This window comes from Augochlora pura, chromosome 7 (genome assembly GCF_028453695.1).
Source record: "Augochlora pura isolate Apur16 chromosome 7, APUR_v2.2.1, whole genome shotgun sequence".
Lineage (NCBI taxonomy): Eukaryota > Metazoa > Arthropoda > Insecta > Hymenoptera > Halictidae > Augochlora > Augochlora pura.
In genome coordinates, this window is record NC_135778.1 from 23,113,540 (window position 1) to 23,130,921 (window position 17,382).

Genomic DNA, 17,382 nt, shown 5'->3' on the forward strand with positions numbered 1-17,382 from the left:
TAAGTAACCGTTAAGTTTTACACAATTGTACAGTAAAAATGTCAGTACGACATGTCTTGGATTATTATCTTGGTTAAACGTCCGTTTAGATACTATATTTTTGACACTTCTTCGGTTTGTTTCAGGTTATATATGTACTTATTTTTATCAAAAGTATCTGTCCGCAGTAAATACAGTTTCAGGAAGACAGAAAGAGAGTACACCTTGAAAATAAGTAATTTTTATTTACTTAATATTATAATTAAAGTTTTGTTTTTATACAATCTTGCAGAACACTGCCATAAATATATTCAAATGAGATAGAATTAAATTCGGTCAGCCCAAACAATTTTATTTGAAAAAAGCATTTTTTTTATTGAAACCTGATGCGAGAAAATGATGGCACATTTAACTAAAAATTACGTGCAGTAGGAATCAATGAGTAATATTTATTCCTTAATATTTTATGGCTCCTCCCTTATATTTATTAACAGTTACTTTTATCTTTGGCAAAGTTTTATACAGATTTTTAATAGCTGTTTGCTCTAATAGCTCTTACTCATCTTAAATACATTCTTTTTCATTCGATAACGTTTCAAAATGACTTGCCGTCCAATCTAAAACGCAATTCTTTTTTTTTTCTTGAGAAAAGTATTCTTTTACTAATTTGCAGTGTATATTGCGACGTTATCTTGCTGAAAAATACAGGGTGTTTCTGAAAGTATATACACTCGGATATCGGATAATTCTTTATAAAAGAACATGAGAAAAATAGAATAATTATTTTTGTTTAGGTCTTAGTTCTTAAGAAAATCGAGTTTGAAAGTTATTTGCGACGTACAATATAGTCTATATATACAATATACAATGTATATAGCCAAAAAACTTTGTTTCGTTTGTTCTATTTAAAAAATCTTGTTTGCCATATTAAAAAAAAAAATAAAAAAACACTTACTTTTAGAATGCATATTCTTTTTGTCGCGCATTGTACTTCCGTCATTACGACAAAGATTAAATTGACTTCCGTTTGAAAAGCTCGCGGTATCTCACCAAAAGGCTTGTTTTACTATGTGTATACTTGTTCGCAAATTTCAACTTCTTTTTCGATTTGTAGCTTTAACGAACAATTTTTTTTTTGCCAAGGATTCGACCAAGAATTCTTCATACGTTTTCCACATTGTCTATTAGTCCAAGTTCTTTGCGTAATTCAATTTGCATTTTTTCAATTATTCTCAGATCTTTCTTATTTTTTACATGTAGAATTTGGGGTACCAGTATGTGCGAAAAACGTACGTAGGGTCATTGATAAATATTTCTAGTATTTTGATGATGCTACTTTGAATAGTAGTTCGGAACTAATTGCTAGCAATAGTGTCACAGAACAGTTAAACATAATCAACTTTCTGTGTATCGTAATGAAAAACACGTTATGCATATATTTTACATATACAGTGATTTGTTGTAACTTTGTTACAAAATGTCTCCTAACAATCATTATAATCATTATATAAATACATTTTGTCTTAATAGTGATGTGTAAAGTAGAGCCCGATAGTTCAATTTTCTACTTTTTGGTAGCTATAACGATATTCCAATCAAAAATACAATTTTGAGCTTTGGTTATGCAAATTAATCATGATAATATTAATGTTCAATGATGTAACATTTATGTCGACAAGATGCTAGATCCTTAGTAGTCGTTATAATAAGTAGTCTGTCTTTACTGTCGTTCAAAAGTATGTGGACATCTCGTTAATTTTTACTACCATTGGTAATGCTCTTTCTTAGGTAATGTCAAGTTTTAGAACGAATTTCGACACTTAATTCGTTTCTCACAGTACTTATTATGCAATCGCGAGCTTTCCAATTCGAACTGACTTGGAAAAAAGAATAGAACGGAAATGTTTTTACACTAGATCATGTTTGAAAATACTTACGTTAGCCTAAAGGAAACTGGAGAACGCTCTAAAGTAGATCAGTCACTGTATAATGAAAAAAGAAAATCATACAAACCATCCACATGGAAGCAGAGAATAATGCAATGTTACATATCCTGCGCAAATTCTTATTAATTTAAAGGATTTAAATACTTAAATTGTTTAATTTAGTGTTATCAATATACATTATAAATATTAGGATATAATTTAGCAATAATCATTTAAGAATAGTAATTCACATTATCCTTTGTTATTTCTATAAAATTGGTAACTGTCCATATACTTTTGAACAGCAGTGTACATGTGTAACGTGTTTGAATAATAGCTCGATATTCTCTGAAATAGTTCTGCATCCTCAAACATCGAAAAATATAACCTTGAGAAAAAATATTCTCTATGCATTTTTTTCTGTATACATTTATTCGTATCGTTAAAAATAATAAACGGAGAATTGATTTAAAAAAAAAAACTGCTAAGCGATTCATCCCGAGTATGCAAATCTGTAATTATTAATTGCTTAATACCGCCTCATCTAAATCATATATTCAAGATCTTATAATTAATACGTTAAGTATCACATCGTCAGCCCTTTGCTAAAGGAATAACTTCTTAAAAATCTGTTAAAATGCTTTTAATTTTTTGGGGATATTAGTTTAGTACACAATGTTTAAAAAATGTTTACAAAAGTGGTTGGAATGAAAAACAAAATAAAAACGTTATAGAAAATTAATTATTTATCTGAGTTTATTAAAAAAATTTAAACAATCGGTTTACTATATGTCGCTAACTTATGTGAATGTTGTAATATGGTTTAGATTTTTTACAATTATTGATCGAAAGTTGTAAAAAGATTACGATTTTTCTATTTTTAATTCTTTGTAGCTCATAACAATTAGTACATATAAGTTAACAAGATTTACAAATTGCGTCGCCGGTGGCTAAATCTCACATGACCCATAATGGAACGCATATACATATACATATTTGTACAGAAGAGCTTTATTGTAGTTCCATTAATTTAATTATTTCTTGATTATTGCTGATATTACCATAATGTATAAAAAAATTCAAGTTCTGTGAAGGAATTTTAAACAAATTGCTCCCCTGTAATAGATTTTCGAATATGTTAGTGAGTAATTATAGATCTTAAAGAAGTTCGGTTCATTTAATCGTAGATTGTAAGAAAACAGTTTTTAAGAGTTCTGAGACAAGAATTGTGTCAATTATGTATGGACAGCGTGACATTCAATCCGTTGAATAAATAAATAATTTTATGGAATAGCTATTGTTAGAATAATATTACGGTACGGTATGTTACAGGCTTGCTCGATTCCATAACGAGTACAGCTAACAGTGCAGACTGTCCAGGAGTATGCGTGCACGCGTTCGCAACCTTGATATGCTACGAAGTACTCGAGCATGTGCAATGCCCTACTAGCATGCGATGTTGCATCGAGGCACCGATAAACGGTACCGGAACATCTACCGAGAATCTTCTCGAAGATGACAATCCAACTTCGACGATGCTCACCACCGTTAAAACGACGATGACGTCTATGAACGTCACTACACCTCCGCCAACAACAACTACAACGTCTGCGACATCATTGGCCCCAGTGAAAACTACCTCTGTAAGTGAACATCTCAGTGTTTTCAATAATTTTTGTACTTTCAGTCAAACAAGCCAAGCATACCTTGAGTTATACTGGTATTCTAGACTTCTAATTTAAACGATTTTCTGCTATAATTTTTGATACTTAAACTGTCATTATTTCATAAAAAGAATAGTGAATAGTTGCAATTGGGGAACATCCCAAAATGATCTTGATCTTGATGACGGTTGTACCGATCATACCTCGAAGTAACAGTCAGTGTTTTTGCTTCGCTTGTTTTTCGTTAAAAAATTATTAACGAAAGAATTTGATACCTGTATGCAATAGGGGAACATCCTCCAGTATTGTTAACACCATCTCCGCCAGTGTGTTTGTTTATTAAAATATAAGCTTGTCGCCTATTAAAAAGTTATTAATACAATAATAATGGTTTATTGTCAATGTTTAAAAGAATGATCGGAGTAGGCCTAGGTTAAGTCTGGTTTCGTTATTTGTTCTAACAACGTTTTCCTGTTATACATAGAGTTTCATGTATAGTTTTTCCCATTTTAATATTCCATGGTGTGCAAAAATGTTTCAGATAGACGTTGTATGGTTTGGCGGGGAGGGGGGGTAGATGATATTGTAATTTATTTAACCTTAAAATAATCTTTGAAAAGCTTACAAATGTAAATGTTGAATTTTTAAAACAGAGCCTGCATTTTTCATTACATATTGTTGTCGTGAACGTCAAAACGTTTTCAAGATACTACTAAAATGTAACTTTTGTGTATCCCCTATTCGATATTGCACGAATTTTCTATTTCAATTGTATATATGTATATGCTTGAAGGAAACACGGTCATCATTGTTTTTTAAATGAACTGAAATAACTCCTATGTACTCGATTAGATGCACCTTGTAATTCTGAATAAAAATGTGTTAACCTATTTACGTCAACTATCCAATCTATTATATCATCTCCCCTGTACATTCATTCTCTTTTACCTTCCTTTACAACATGTCTTCGCAGTAAAGTCTTTTTCTCTAAATGGATCTCTCTTCATCACCTTTTCTTTAAATACACTTCCGCATCTAATATAGAACTATTAAATAGATGAGGACTTATTTAGCATCCTTGAGTTATCCCTCTAGTTGTCCGAAAGCCTTCTCCCTTGTTTCCTCCTGATGTTGCCCTGTGTCCCCCCTCCTTGTACATCTCCTTCCTTCTCTTCGTCAGTCCCTCGATCTCTCTTCTTTCCCTCAGCACCTATAACTTGCGTCTAACTTCCCCTTCCGTTTCACGTACTTCACTATACATACAGTGGGCCGCATTAATATTCGGACACCATCGTATTCGAGAAATTTTTACACCGTCTCTTTACTATTTGTTGAGTTAATGAATTTATATGTTTTTAATAAGACAGGACACTTACTTTAAATTCTAGAAACATAAGTTTTATTTACATAATTTGTATAGTTTTAGTGTTAATTGATATTAAGTGAACTAGTACTTAATTTTGACGTCGTTAAAATATTCGGATACATTACAAATTAATATCTGGTCATTAAGGATATCCATATAGTTTAACAAAAACAAATCGATGTTAATACTTTGTTGGATTACTCTTTGGCCTAATTACATGGTTTAATCGTTTAGGCATACCAGAAATAATTTTATTTAAATATTCTAATGGAGTTCGTAACCATTCTTCGGTTAATCACAATTTTAATTCTTCTTTGGACTTTATTGGCGACATTCTGATTCGACGATCTAAGTAATCTCATAAATTTTCAATCGGATTTAGATCCGATGAGTGGAGGAGTTTTCAATACTTTTGGGCAATTATATAATAAATATTCTTGAATTATACGTGATTTATGTTTGGGGTCATCAGCTTGGTAAAATTTAAAATCGCTACGAAAGTTCATTTTAATAAATTTTAATAACTTTTTAGTAAATTTTGTTTCAAAATATTTAAATATTTATTTTTGTCTAAAATTCCATCAATAAAAACTAATTCGCCCAATCCAACAGCTGAGACACAACCCCAAACCATCACACTTCCTCTCCATCTTTTCCATCATGTTTCTTCTTTAGAAGTATATTTTTTAGCGAAGAGTAATTGCTTCTTTCGATTAATAGCGTTATATATGGCTTTTTTCTTGTAACTATGCCACGATTTCCATTCTCATGAAGCATCCGACGAACTGTTTTGGATGAATTTTCTTGCCGGTCTGCTCAAAAAAATCTGCTGTCAATTTTGTGGCACTTAAACTACGGTCTATTTCTATTTTCCTAATAATATCACGTTTATCGCGATCGTTAAGAAACTTTGGACGACCTTTTTGAGGGATAGATTCAATTCTATTCTCACGATTTGATCTTCGTACAATGTCCGCAATCGTGCTCTTGCTCAAATTTAATAATATCCTTTTTTCGCGATGATAAATGACAAGTTGGCGTATATTAAACGAGATATTATTCCCTTTGCGTGGCATATTCACAGCTAATATGTGCAACACGAACAAGATTTGAAGTGAAACTAATTCTATGAGATAGTGCTTACATCAGATGTTTACAAACATTGCCGTTAAGCAAAGTATTCATCTTAACCCTCTTAGTACCGAACAACGATATATCGTTGTTGGCTATTTTTTGACGTCAAAATTAAGCACTAGTTCATTTAATATCAAGTAACACTAAAACTATACAAATTATGTAAATAAAACTTATGTTTCTAGAATTTAAAGTAAGTGTCCTGTCTTATTAAAAACCTATAAATTCATTAACTCAACAAATAGTAAAGAGACGGTGTAAAAATTTCTCAAATACGATGGTGTCCGAATATTAATGCGGCCCACTGTATAATGTAGCGCATACGCATTATCCACGGGTTCTATTAATTTCCTGAATCTAGCTTGAATATTGTTTGGCATTTCCTTCTTCTCTACTTTCTTAACTAACCCTTCTGATACTCTTACATTTGTGTAAACCCTGCATACTGCACTCATAATTATCACTCCCCTGTAAAACTTTGTTTTCTTCCTCCCTTCCTTTCTCTTAATTAACACTCTCTTACTTTCTCCCCAGTTTTGTGGTTACCCTACTTTCCATATTTTCTTTCACATATTTTCTACACTTTCCGTTTCGTATATCCAACCCTCTTATCCTATCGTGATCTCTTTTGTTGCTATTTGTACCTCCTCTATCGTGATTCTTATCATTGCTTTGTCCCCTTAATCTACAATTCATTCCATGCAGTATCCTCACGAAGTACACTCCTCATTCCTTGGTTGTTATATAAAACTTCTCTCTATTTCCTTTCTATCTTTCTGTACTTATTTATCACTTTCCTCGCTCCAATTTCGTTACTTATGCCTCTCTCTCCTTTTCTTCTGTTTTTCTCGTCGGGCACGATTCATCAAACTCTCGTTACTGGAAATGAGCTAATGGAGTCCTTATTTCTCGATTGCAAGTGACTTTTGAAATATCTTGTATAAGCGACGTATTTGAAAATGTGTTGATGTGCAGGGTAGCGTGCTCGCGCATTTGCAAACACCTCTGCATTCCAAAAAATAAAAATGCCACGTGTGATACTACAGAAATGTACTCTTATGTTCTAATAATAGGGATTCATAACTTCAAAATATCTCTCAAAATAATAGCTTTCGATATAAATAGATTAATAGATTTTTATTTAGAATTTCAATAAATTACTTGATTCGAGTTAGAAAACAATGGTGATTTCTGCGTGTCCTTGAAGCGTATACATAGAAACAAAACGTGAACCAGTGTTCACGTATGTCCCTCTCAAAATAGAAAAAGTTTCATACGAAATATTTTTTTCAAATAAGAAATAGTTATTGAAATGAAGCCATAATGGATGTACGTTATAATTGTCTACTACAATCGTATCATACAATAGAATAGTAACACCTGCTATACCTCCATCTCCGCTGTGCTGGAGTATGTGTATTCCATCGATTTGAAATCGAATTTATTCTTCTGGCTACCGTCAACTGGACTAATGTACAACTCATAACACTCTTTCGTGAGTTACGTACAGTAACTCGCGAAAGTATTTTAACACTTTTTCAAATGCGCAACTTTTTCAAAATTTAACTAAATGACTTGAATTTTTTGTGACACTAGTGGAACTAGTTTATCGCAGAAGTTTCAAAATAATTTCTCCAAAAATTGAAATTGATTGGAATTACGAACAGAAATAAAAAATGTATGTTCTTTAATTTTATTATTTGATGCTAAATAAGAAGTTATTTGAAAGTTTATGAAAAATTTTATTAAAAATTTCACTTTCTCCTTATTTCTGAAAAGAAAATTCCACCTCGCAACATGCTATGCACTTTATAACTGTTCAGAGTTTCAAGATTATATTTTAGTAGGTCGTTAAATATTATGAAATCAAAAATATGTATTTTAACTTTTGAAAAAACACAACGACTTTAATTTCTCAATAAAGAAGGACATTATTATTGGCATTTTATATATCGAGGTTTGTAGAAAAAATGATGTCCGAGGATACTGGAACACAGATGTAATGTATTGTATAAAAAGTTTAAAAAACATTTAATTATCGATAATTAAAAATTTTTTAATCATGTTTGGTAAAAATTTCATGTGTTTAATAGTTCAAAAGTTATAATAGAATGTCACTGAATTTCTCGATCCCAGCTATTGTGGTGTCGTTGTGTCAACAACAATTTTTGTAAAGTAAATCATTGCAAGCGTAGTCCGACTGTTTCTCACACATTCATAAACACTAATTAACCGCCACTATAGCTTTTTTAAAATCTTATATATTTGTTCTATATATTTTAATTGCCGTTCGGTAACGATAGAATTCATCATCCTTAGTCTTCACCTCATTTTGGTTGATAGAGTCATCTTGAAATATTTCCGACACACGACAAAAATCTTCTGTAATAAATTTATGCTTCTTTTATTTTTCAGGATAACCAAGTGGATACAGTCAACAAAACGTTGCGTACGTATCTCCTATTTTTAACGATATCATTTCTAGATATCAATTGTATAAGGGGTTATGTTTAACGCTAAGTTTCTTTGCGATAGTTTGCAGGCATATTATAAAATTCGAGACAGTATTATTAATTTTTTTACAGTATCCTTTCCATAATTATCAAATATATCTACTGTAACTGAAGAAAGTTTTGCTAAAATTACAAATGTGATTGATAAATTCTTGCAGAACTGTTTACAGTGATATTCAAGGAAGAAAATATGTATGTTCTTAGTAATTTTTCGAGACGTGAAAGGAAAATTGTCAAAAATACTGCAATCTATTGTAATCTAAGCAACAAGAATTCTCAACTATAGTTGCAAGGAGAAATGTTTATTTTCCATAACTTATATTACAAATCGCATAAAGAACCTCTATCTTTTCAGATGCTATTCAATAAGTAAATATAGATGCTAGTATGCCATTCCGAGCATAGTGGTAGTGTTATTGTGAATTATGAAACTGTTAAACATGTTCCTTGCAAAAGCATTACATTCACTTTAATAAATGTAGTATAAATGTTAATATAATATGTGTATTAATAAAGTAATATAACATAATTGATGTAGTATACAGAGTGTCCTAAAAGTTACTCAAAATCACAAAACGATGGATTCCTGAAGTCATTTGAAGTGATTTTTTCGGAGCGAAACTGGTCTTCGACCGTTCGTTGGCTCGACTGCTTTAAGCTAGCCGACCTCATCCACCATTGGTCAGTGTTTCTTGTTAATACTCGTAAACAAAGCAGCGGATTGCATTTATGTTAAGGAAAAAGTTCCTTCAAATAACCTCTCATTTTTCGATTTTGGGACACCTTGTATAATTCCAAGGTCATTCAAGATCATTCATGATCTTTTTATATTTTCTGTTTGCTACAAGATTTTTCTCACTGTGTTTGAAATGTTATTATTTCATCCTACCTTAACGGAGCATTCTATGTCCGTTTTTAATAAACGCAGATCTATTTTTACAGCGAAAGCGTGTTCCGGAATTTGCATGGCGGAGAGAATCGCGGATTACTGCGATGCCGTTTTGGTAATAGACAGTCTGTGTAAGCCAGGATTAAAGTGCTGCGTATCTAGAGACGCGTTCGGGGATTCACCGCCACCGGAATTGTTGATAATCGATCGGACAAATTCGAGTCGTTTCGACGAGAAGACCGGCATTAGCACGTTGCACAAAGGATCCCCTTCCTCCACGATCGCGAAACTGAATGTATCGACGTCGACGAGTGTATCTACAACTGCGTTAACTACGACCGTCGCAACGACAAAACAGTCAACGACAACGATAAGGCCGAAGATCACATCGAAGAAACCATGCAAAGGTGAATGCGTCAGCGGTTTCTTCGCTTTGCTTTGCGATAAGGTCGACGGCGAAGCTGAATGTCCTGACGATGGGTCCTGTTGTGTCATCGATGCATTCTTAAAAACGGTAACAAATTCAATAGAAACTGTATGATACACTTATAGTCCTCACGCGACAAGAATGCACTTTTGTGTTTACATTCCCCCTCTTACTAGTTGCCCCATTGCTACAATTATCGCTTGCTATTGGCCGAAAACAGTGACGAAGATCAACAAAACACTATCGAGCAAGTTAGCATTACCGAGAAAAGTTATTAAACTAAAAGTTATTAAATAGTATACTAATAGTAATGCTATCTCTAAAAATCTGAAGAATTTCAGTTTTTGTAAATTTTGTAATTTTAACCTCTTAGACACGACGCGCCATTTAGTGAATTTCTTGGTGTTTCGTACTTTACTCAATTGTATGATTAGTTATTTAAGTAAACGATTAAAGTGAAAGTGTATATGTACAACACACTAATAGAAGAATATATATAGTTAATACTATATGTAGCAATACCAAAAATAGTTATAAAAAATTTCATTCGCGCAAAATCCAGTCGTGCTTAAGAGGTTAATATCCCAATTGATACACAGTATTATTAATAATCGGCAAGTATAAAAGCTCTTCTGTTTCTTGTAATTTCTTTGTATATGTGGCATTCGAAAAACAAAATGGTATCCCATATCTGACTGCATTCTCTCTACATGTACATAGTTTCGTTCCAGTGACAATAGTGTATAATAGATATACAGTATTTTGTTAAAAAAAATTAAATTGCAATATTGTTTTTACTAACACTAAGCATCGTACAAATACATTTGCCATCGTTTGTAGTAATTTTGACTTTATTTGAACAATCAGGAAAGTACAACAACGATTCGGCCAACCACAAAATCGCCGCAGCCGAAACTGCAACCATGCCCTGGATTTTGTTTATTAACAATTATGGCAGCCTTCTGTGAACGACCAAATGTGATAATACCGAAAACATCCACCTGCCAATCTGGATCTATCTGTTGCGATAACAGGAAAAGCCCGCCGCAGGTAATGTATATTTATTCAGTCTCGTATAACAATGGTTATCAACTGAGGATACACAATGTTGTAACGATTTAGTAACACTTTACTTTAAACATTTCAATTCTGTCGTATCGAAAATTACATGATATTTATTTTAAAACATGTAATTAGAAGACACATTGAAAAAAGTAAAATTTTACACATATCATTTTTCATCTAGGAGATTACTTTTCTCGATCGTGATAAATTTTAAAAATTGCTGATAACGTTATTTATTATTTCATTTATAATTTTTATTCAGTCACACGTTGAATTAGGAATTACTGTTTATAATTTTTTAAAACAGAATTATATTCAATGGACTAATGCAGACTTCTATAAATTGAAGTACTTTCAATTGAAATTTTCTAAAAAAGTTCTTCTGATATCAGGAAAAAGAGAATTTAAGTTATATCATTTAACTTCTACAAAGATAAAATATCTTAACGGAAGAGCGGATATTGTTTGACTGATTGTGCATTTCTGGCAGATGCATTAAGCTTAAACGGTTTAGTACCACTGTTATACAGAGTGTTTTAACTAAAATAGTCTACTTAAATATCTCCCTTATTTTGAATGTTCTGAAAAATGTTTTTAAAACGAAAACGAACATGTTTATTCATGTTTTTTTTCAGTTTTGTTCAACGCCACCGACATTCTTGTGCAAAAAAAGTTAATTTTTTTCTGTTGTACTAATTTTTACCATGAGACTAATTTTTTACTAATTTTAAAAATCCATTTTCATTGTGATATATTCGAACAACCTGAATTTGACTTTCCAGTTTCGGTGTAGTTAATTAAATTTTAACGGTGGCTTGTCGATGCTAAACATATTAAATTCACCGTTGTGTAAACATATTAAAAGTGCCTTTTAGTATGCTATAAGACACAATAGAAAAATTAAACGTTTCCTGCATAAGAATATTTGCGAGTAAATTAAGACAATTTTTCTCTTGTCATATTTTTTTAAAATTATTCAAGTTGTGCCACAAATATTTCTTATAAAAAATGATGGAAATATTTAGATGGCCTCATTTAGCTGGACCTTCTGTATAAAACAGAAAAAACACATACACATTAGGACAAATAAGATAACGGATAATCTATAATTTAAAAAGGACTGAAATTAAACATTGGTACGTAGAAAATAAAGATAGTGACACCATCTTCTTCGTATCAGACTCCAAGGCCGAGGCCCAAGCCTACATCACGGCCGCAGATTACAACGGTTTTATCGTCGCCGGATCCTCGCCCAGAATGTCCTGGTTCCTGTATCGTTTCTTACTTATCTTTCACTTGTTTCAGTAAGTATTCGTCCATTTTAGATTTTGTTTCTTACAAAGGGTTTGATGCGCCGAGTGGAATTAATAAGTATTTTTTGAAATATTAATTTTTTTGCCAATTTCCCATTTCTGAATGATTCATTAAGTGTTTAGCCACAATGCCATATAGTCAAAATAACTTTGTCTTATACAGGGTATCCCAAAAGTTAGGATATAATATCCCAAATCAGGAAATAAGAGTTTCCTGAATTTAAAGTATTTTTTACTTAGCGCAAACACAATCCATCGCTTTGTTTACCAATTATCAATATGAAATAGTGACTAATGAGCCAAGACAAACTGATTCAAGGCTGCCGAGCGGACGAACGTTCGAATCCTAGTTCCGCTTATTGGCTTGACCGCCTAGCGCCAGCCAAGTTCGCTTCTCATTGGTCAATGTTTTTCGTTAATAACTCGTAAACAAAGACCCGGATTGCGTTTGTGTTAAGGAAAAAGTTACTTTAAATGACTTCAAGAACTCTTCATTTCACGGAAGTAAGCGGTATAATTACAATTTTGTGATATTCATAAGTCGAGATAATTTTTTAAAGTATGTTCATCGCATATTAATTTCTACTGCAAAAGATGAATGTCGAGTAGGGATCATCATTCAAATACTGAAGAAAGTCTGTGATTAATAATAGCACATTTGGTACTATGAAAAGTCATTTGCAACGGATACACATGATGGAAACAAATATTTGAATCTAACTGATACTTTTAAATATTTCGAGATTGTTGTTCTATTTTTCTGATATAATAGACACTGAGGCATAACCTTTTGCTGTCCTTTATACAGCAACAATGCATTATTATATGCGCGCGCATATGCACATATGTACACAGTGTTAACTTGCGTTAGTGTCGTTTGTTTTTATACCAAACATGTCCAACATCAAATTCTGAATTTGTATTTTTTTTAGTATTCTAAATATTGAAATGCGTACATTGAATTAACGATACGATTGTTCCATAATACATTTGATATTATGAAATTTATTTCCCTAGCTACCAGATTATAAGAAATTAAGTTCGCACGAGAAAAAATTGTTCTTATACTATTTTTAGGAAATGCTGAATTAACAAATTTATTCAAATGCAAGAAACAAGGACATCAATGTTGCGCGCCAAAATCATTGATACGAGAATTTAGTGGTGGAAACTCAAGTGAACCAGTTTTTGATAATAGAAATGATACAATGTATGTTACATCGAGACCATACACAACGCCGCTCACAACGATGACGTGTAAGTTGTACAATTAAGAGTATTTCTTTACTTTTTTGTTTATTTTTATACAGACTAGAAACTCACTAACAGTAAATTTTTTATTATTGTTCACAACGGTTTACATTTAATTTGATAAGAAACCAGTTTTTTTCATTATTGATAGATGGGATAGTGAAATTGATTACTGTTAGAATAATCAGTGGTTGAGCCTTTGTTGTTTCCCAGACTAATTAACTGTTAATTTTTTAATAAGTTTTTGTATTTTTGTATTATAATGTATTTATGATATAATTATTATTATGCTATTCCTTTATTTTATTTATCTTTGAATAAATAAATTTAATATGTCTTATTCGATAAAAATAAAGTTAATTATGTTCGAAAAAAAATTAAAGGCACGGCAAATAGGTCATTCAACGGTAACTAGATCTACCAATCTATATGAAAGAAATTAAAAAGATTAAAGTGGTACTGTTTGTTGTAAACTTCTAATTATAAATTTTGAAAATTGAAGACCATACGAGATCATGAATAAAGAAAATATTTCGAACATTTCATATCACTGTATTTAATGATATTTCTTATTAATGAATTTACATGTCACATTTTATTATAATATGAAAAGAAGGATGATGTGATACGCACTTAAAGTGCAACAACGAAACAACGGAAGTACGAAAAAGAATATCCATTTGCTTGCAAGAAAAATCTTTAACTAGCTACTGAAGTTTTTAAATTACGTGGTTACAGACGTTTTTCTATAAACCTAATACTATATGGTATAAAAACCAGAATGGCCAGACGCAGCGTTGCCGAAAATGGGGACAAACGGAACATTGGTGACGTCACGTGAATAGTAGAAATGGAGATTGGGGAATGGGAAGGAAACATATTTGTTTTTGCGGCTAGCAAATAACACGAAATTGGTTGTGCATACATAAAATTAATGACTTTAAATTACAAAATCCTCAGTATTATTAATTTTCACTCGATACAAACAAATCACGAAAATAAACGGAATATTTTATGACGTCACGCAGAACAATTTGTATCTTTGTTTTTGACAACGCTACTTCTACGTAATGTTACGGAAAGAATTCCCTACCTTGAGGACTAACCACATGGTCATTATTTTATTCATACAAATCCCATTCTTTTCTTTCTCTGTTACTCTACTATGTATGTCCTCATGGTTTCTACGCGATCACATTTATCCTACTTCTGAAACTCTGCTTTTAGCCACTGCAACAAAAGCTAATAGAAATTGATTCGGTACGTTTGATTTTTGTGGATTTTGGGACAAAATTAATGACTCCTAAACTAATTTGTTTTTATTAAAAAAAGACAACAACCTCTTTTCTTTCTCAACCTTTTTCCTTTTTGTAAAAAAATTTAATAAAAAACTAATAAGGAACTTTCTACTTGTAACAAATAAAACTGATTTTAATGTAAAAGTTTAATGTATCCGATAGTAGTACAAAAAAAGTAGTAAAAAGTTTCACCTACAAATTAGTGTACACTCAACAAAAATTGTGAGTGGTTTAAAAGAAATTACATTTCGCCATCAATATTTCGCGAAAAATGAATTCTTAGATTTTACACATGGAATTTCTTACTTTATTATTGTAATAGCAGAAAATCTAAACAAATTGTTCACGTCATCGACCTTAATTTGTACTTTCGGTTGCTTCCTTATTCACGTTATGTTATAATAATATTAATAGTATTTAATTAACGATATCACATTCAAATTAAGAAAATTTTAATTTTGATACCTACAGAAAATTACTTAGCTTCTTTCCTATTATGTGGGTCTTTTTTCTCCAGTTTCCTGAGTCATTCCTTCAATTCCTCTACTTCCTTTCTAGCGGCCTACACTTTACTATCATGTGTTCTAAGTTTCCGAACGAATCACGTATCGAATTTCTATTGCTTTTCACTACTTGCTGACTCCAGTCTTTTGCTTCTCTTGCCAGGTATTCCGATAACTTAAAAATCTATACCTTTCTTAAATTATCTCAAGTGCATGGTTTTAAAAACCTATACCTTTAGTTGTGTCTAGGACTTATACTATTATATGACACTTGCTGTTACACTATATCCATATTTGCTTTATGGTATTTGCGTTTTTAATCCGTCTAAGTTTTTTTGTTTCCTTTCCTTTTTCTTTGTTTCACATATTTCCTTTTCTAATTTCTCAGTTTTTTCAAATCCTTCTCTATTAATTATCTCATGATCAATAATTCATGCTCCTCTTCCACCAAATTGTGTATATTCTTCTTCAAATCATTTTATATTGCTGTTTAAAATATACATTCCTCCTCCTTGCACCATCTTAAACCTCTCATCCATCAGTCCTCTCTTACATCTATCAAAATCATAATTTCTTTTTTCATTTCAAGAACACTTTTACAATATTAATAATTATAAAGAAAAGGTCAGAAATTAGTTACTTTTACTAATTCGGTATTACAGTTTTAATGCACAAAAATTCAAGAGAGCAATAATAAAGTAAAGTACATATAAAATTTGTTATCATCCATAAAATAGGTCTACCGAGTTTTATAATTACTTAATTGGCAGGAAACGGTATTGCTGTTTTTTTTTTTTCATTTTATCCATATATGTATTTGCAATTTAAAATAAAAATACTAGTTTACTATTATCTGCAATTTAGTAGTTAAGAGATTGGAATAATATTATTTATTTAACAGATGAAACAACAACAATGACAACTACTATAAGAAGTCCTGTATACAGTAAGTATGTATGTGGTGTAAAAGGAACCTCTCGTGGACCGGTCCAAGCACGTAGCTTTGAAAGAGGTGCACGTGTTGTTGGAGGAGAAGATGCTGATGCAAATGAATGGTGTTGGCAAGTTGCTTTAATTAACTCCCTCAACCAATACCTATGCGGAGGTGCACTTATCGGGACACAGTGGGTTCTCACAGCAGCACATTGCGTTACAAAGTAAGTTCTAGGGATAGTTCATTTGAAATCAACAATTAATTTCTATAGTTTGAACTTCCAATATCTAAGTGCCGAATATGTGTGCCATATTGCAAGAAACTTATTAAATTAAAACCTAGATGTTATATAGAACTCTAGTAAACTACAAATAGATAATGATTCAAAATAAATAAAATAAAAACAAAATAGAAGTTATTTATGACTCGACCTAATATTTTATTTGTCGTTTCTGCATGATCATTTAAAATTAAAGTGATTTCCCTGAAAAATGTATCTCTTTAGTCATTATTATGTATAAGTAATGATTGTTTGTAGCATTGTGAGATCGGGAGATGCAATATACGTAAGAGTTGGTGATCATGATCTGACACGGAAATATGGAAGTCCTGGTGCTCAGACTTTACGAGTTGCAACTACATACATTCATCATAATCACAACAGTCAAACACTGGACAATGACATAGCACTGTTAAAACTTCATGGACAAGCAGAATTGAAGGATGGTGTTTGCCTTGTGTGTTTACCTGCACGGGGAGTTAGCCACACAGCTGGAAAGCGATGCACTGTCACTGGTTATGGTTACATGGGTGAAGGTAAAGATTAACACGAAATTGAACATCTTTTTATTGTAAATGCTGAAATTAGACTTAATAATGTAGTTTAAATGTGATCAGTTGTTGCTTGACACATAATAAAATGAAAAATAAATGCGAAATTAATAATATAAACATAAACTGTATAAACAAATTGGTGGGTCCATAGTAGTTGAATGAGATGAATAATTGTTTGCATAATTACATTTCTGTTGCAAGATTTGCTTTTGTAAGTAAACCCTTTTTGTCATGAATACTTTAAATGTAATAACAATACACGGTAATTTGAAAAAGAGATTATAATC

The 17,382-nt window shown here is 31.6% G+C and overlaps 1 protein-coding gene across 2 annotated transcripts in view; it reads left to right on the forward strand.

Moving 5' to 3' along the window:
- Mas (trypsin-like serine protease domain-containing protein masquerade) overlaps positions 1–17,382 on the forward strand; it is a 37,875-nt gene that overhangs the window by 16,007 nt on the left and 4,486 nt on the right. The window contains exons 2-9 of one of the 2 annotated variants that reach the window (XM_078186931.1): positions 3,237–3,547; positions 8,484–8,517; positions 9,524–9,984; positions 10,765–10,947; positions 12,107–12,266; positions 13,353–13,532; positions 16,229–16,484; positions 16,800–17,077. In XM_078186931.1, the coding sequence (XP_078043057.1) occupies positions 3,237–3,547; positions 8,484–8,517; positions 9,524–9,984; positions 10,765–10,947; positions 12,107–12,266; positions 13,353–13,532; positions 16,229–16,484; positions 16,800–17,077 (1,863 nt within the window). The remainder of the gene's footprint in view (positions 1–3,236; positions 3,548–8,483; positions 8,518–9,523; positions 9,985–10,764; positions 10,948–12,106; positions 12,267–13,352; positions 13,533–16,228; positions 16,485–16,799; positions 17,078–17,382) is intronic. The other variant, XM_078186932.1, reaches the window with a different exon arrangement.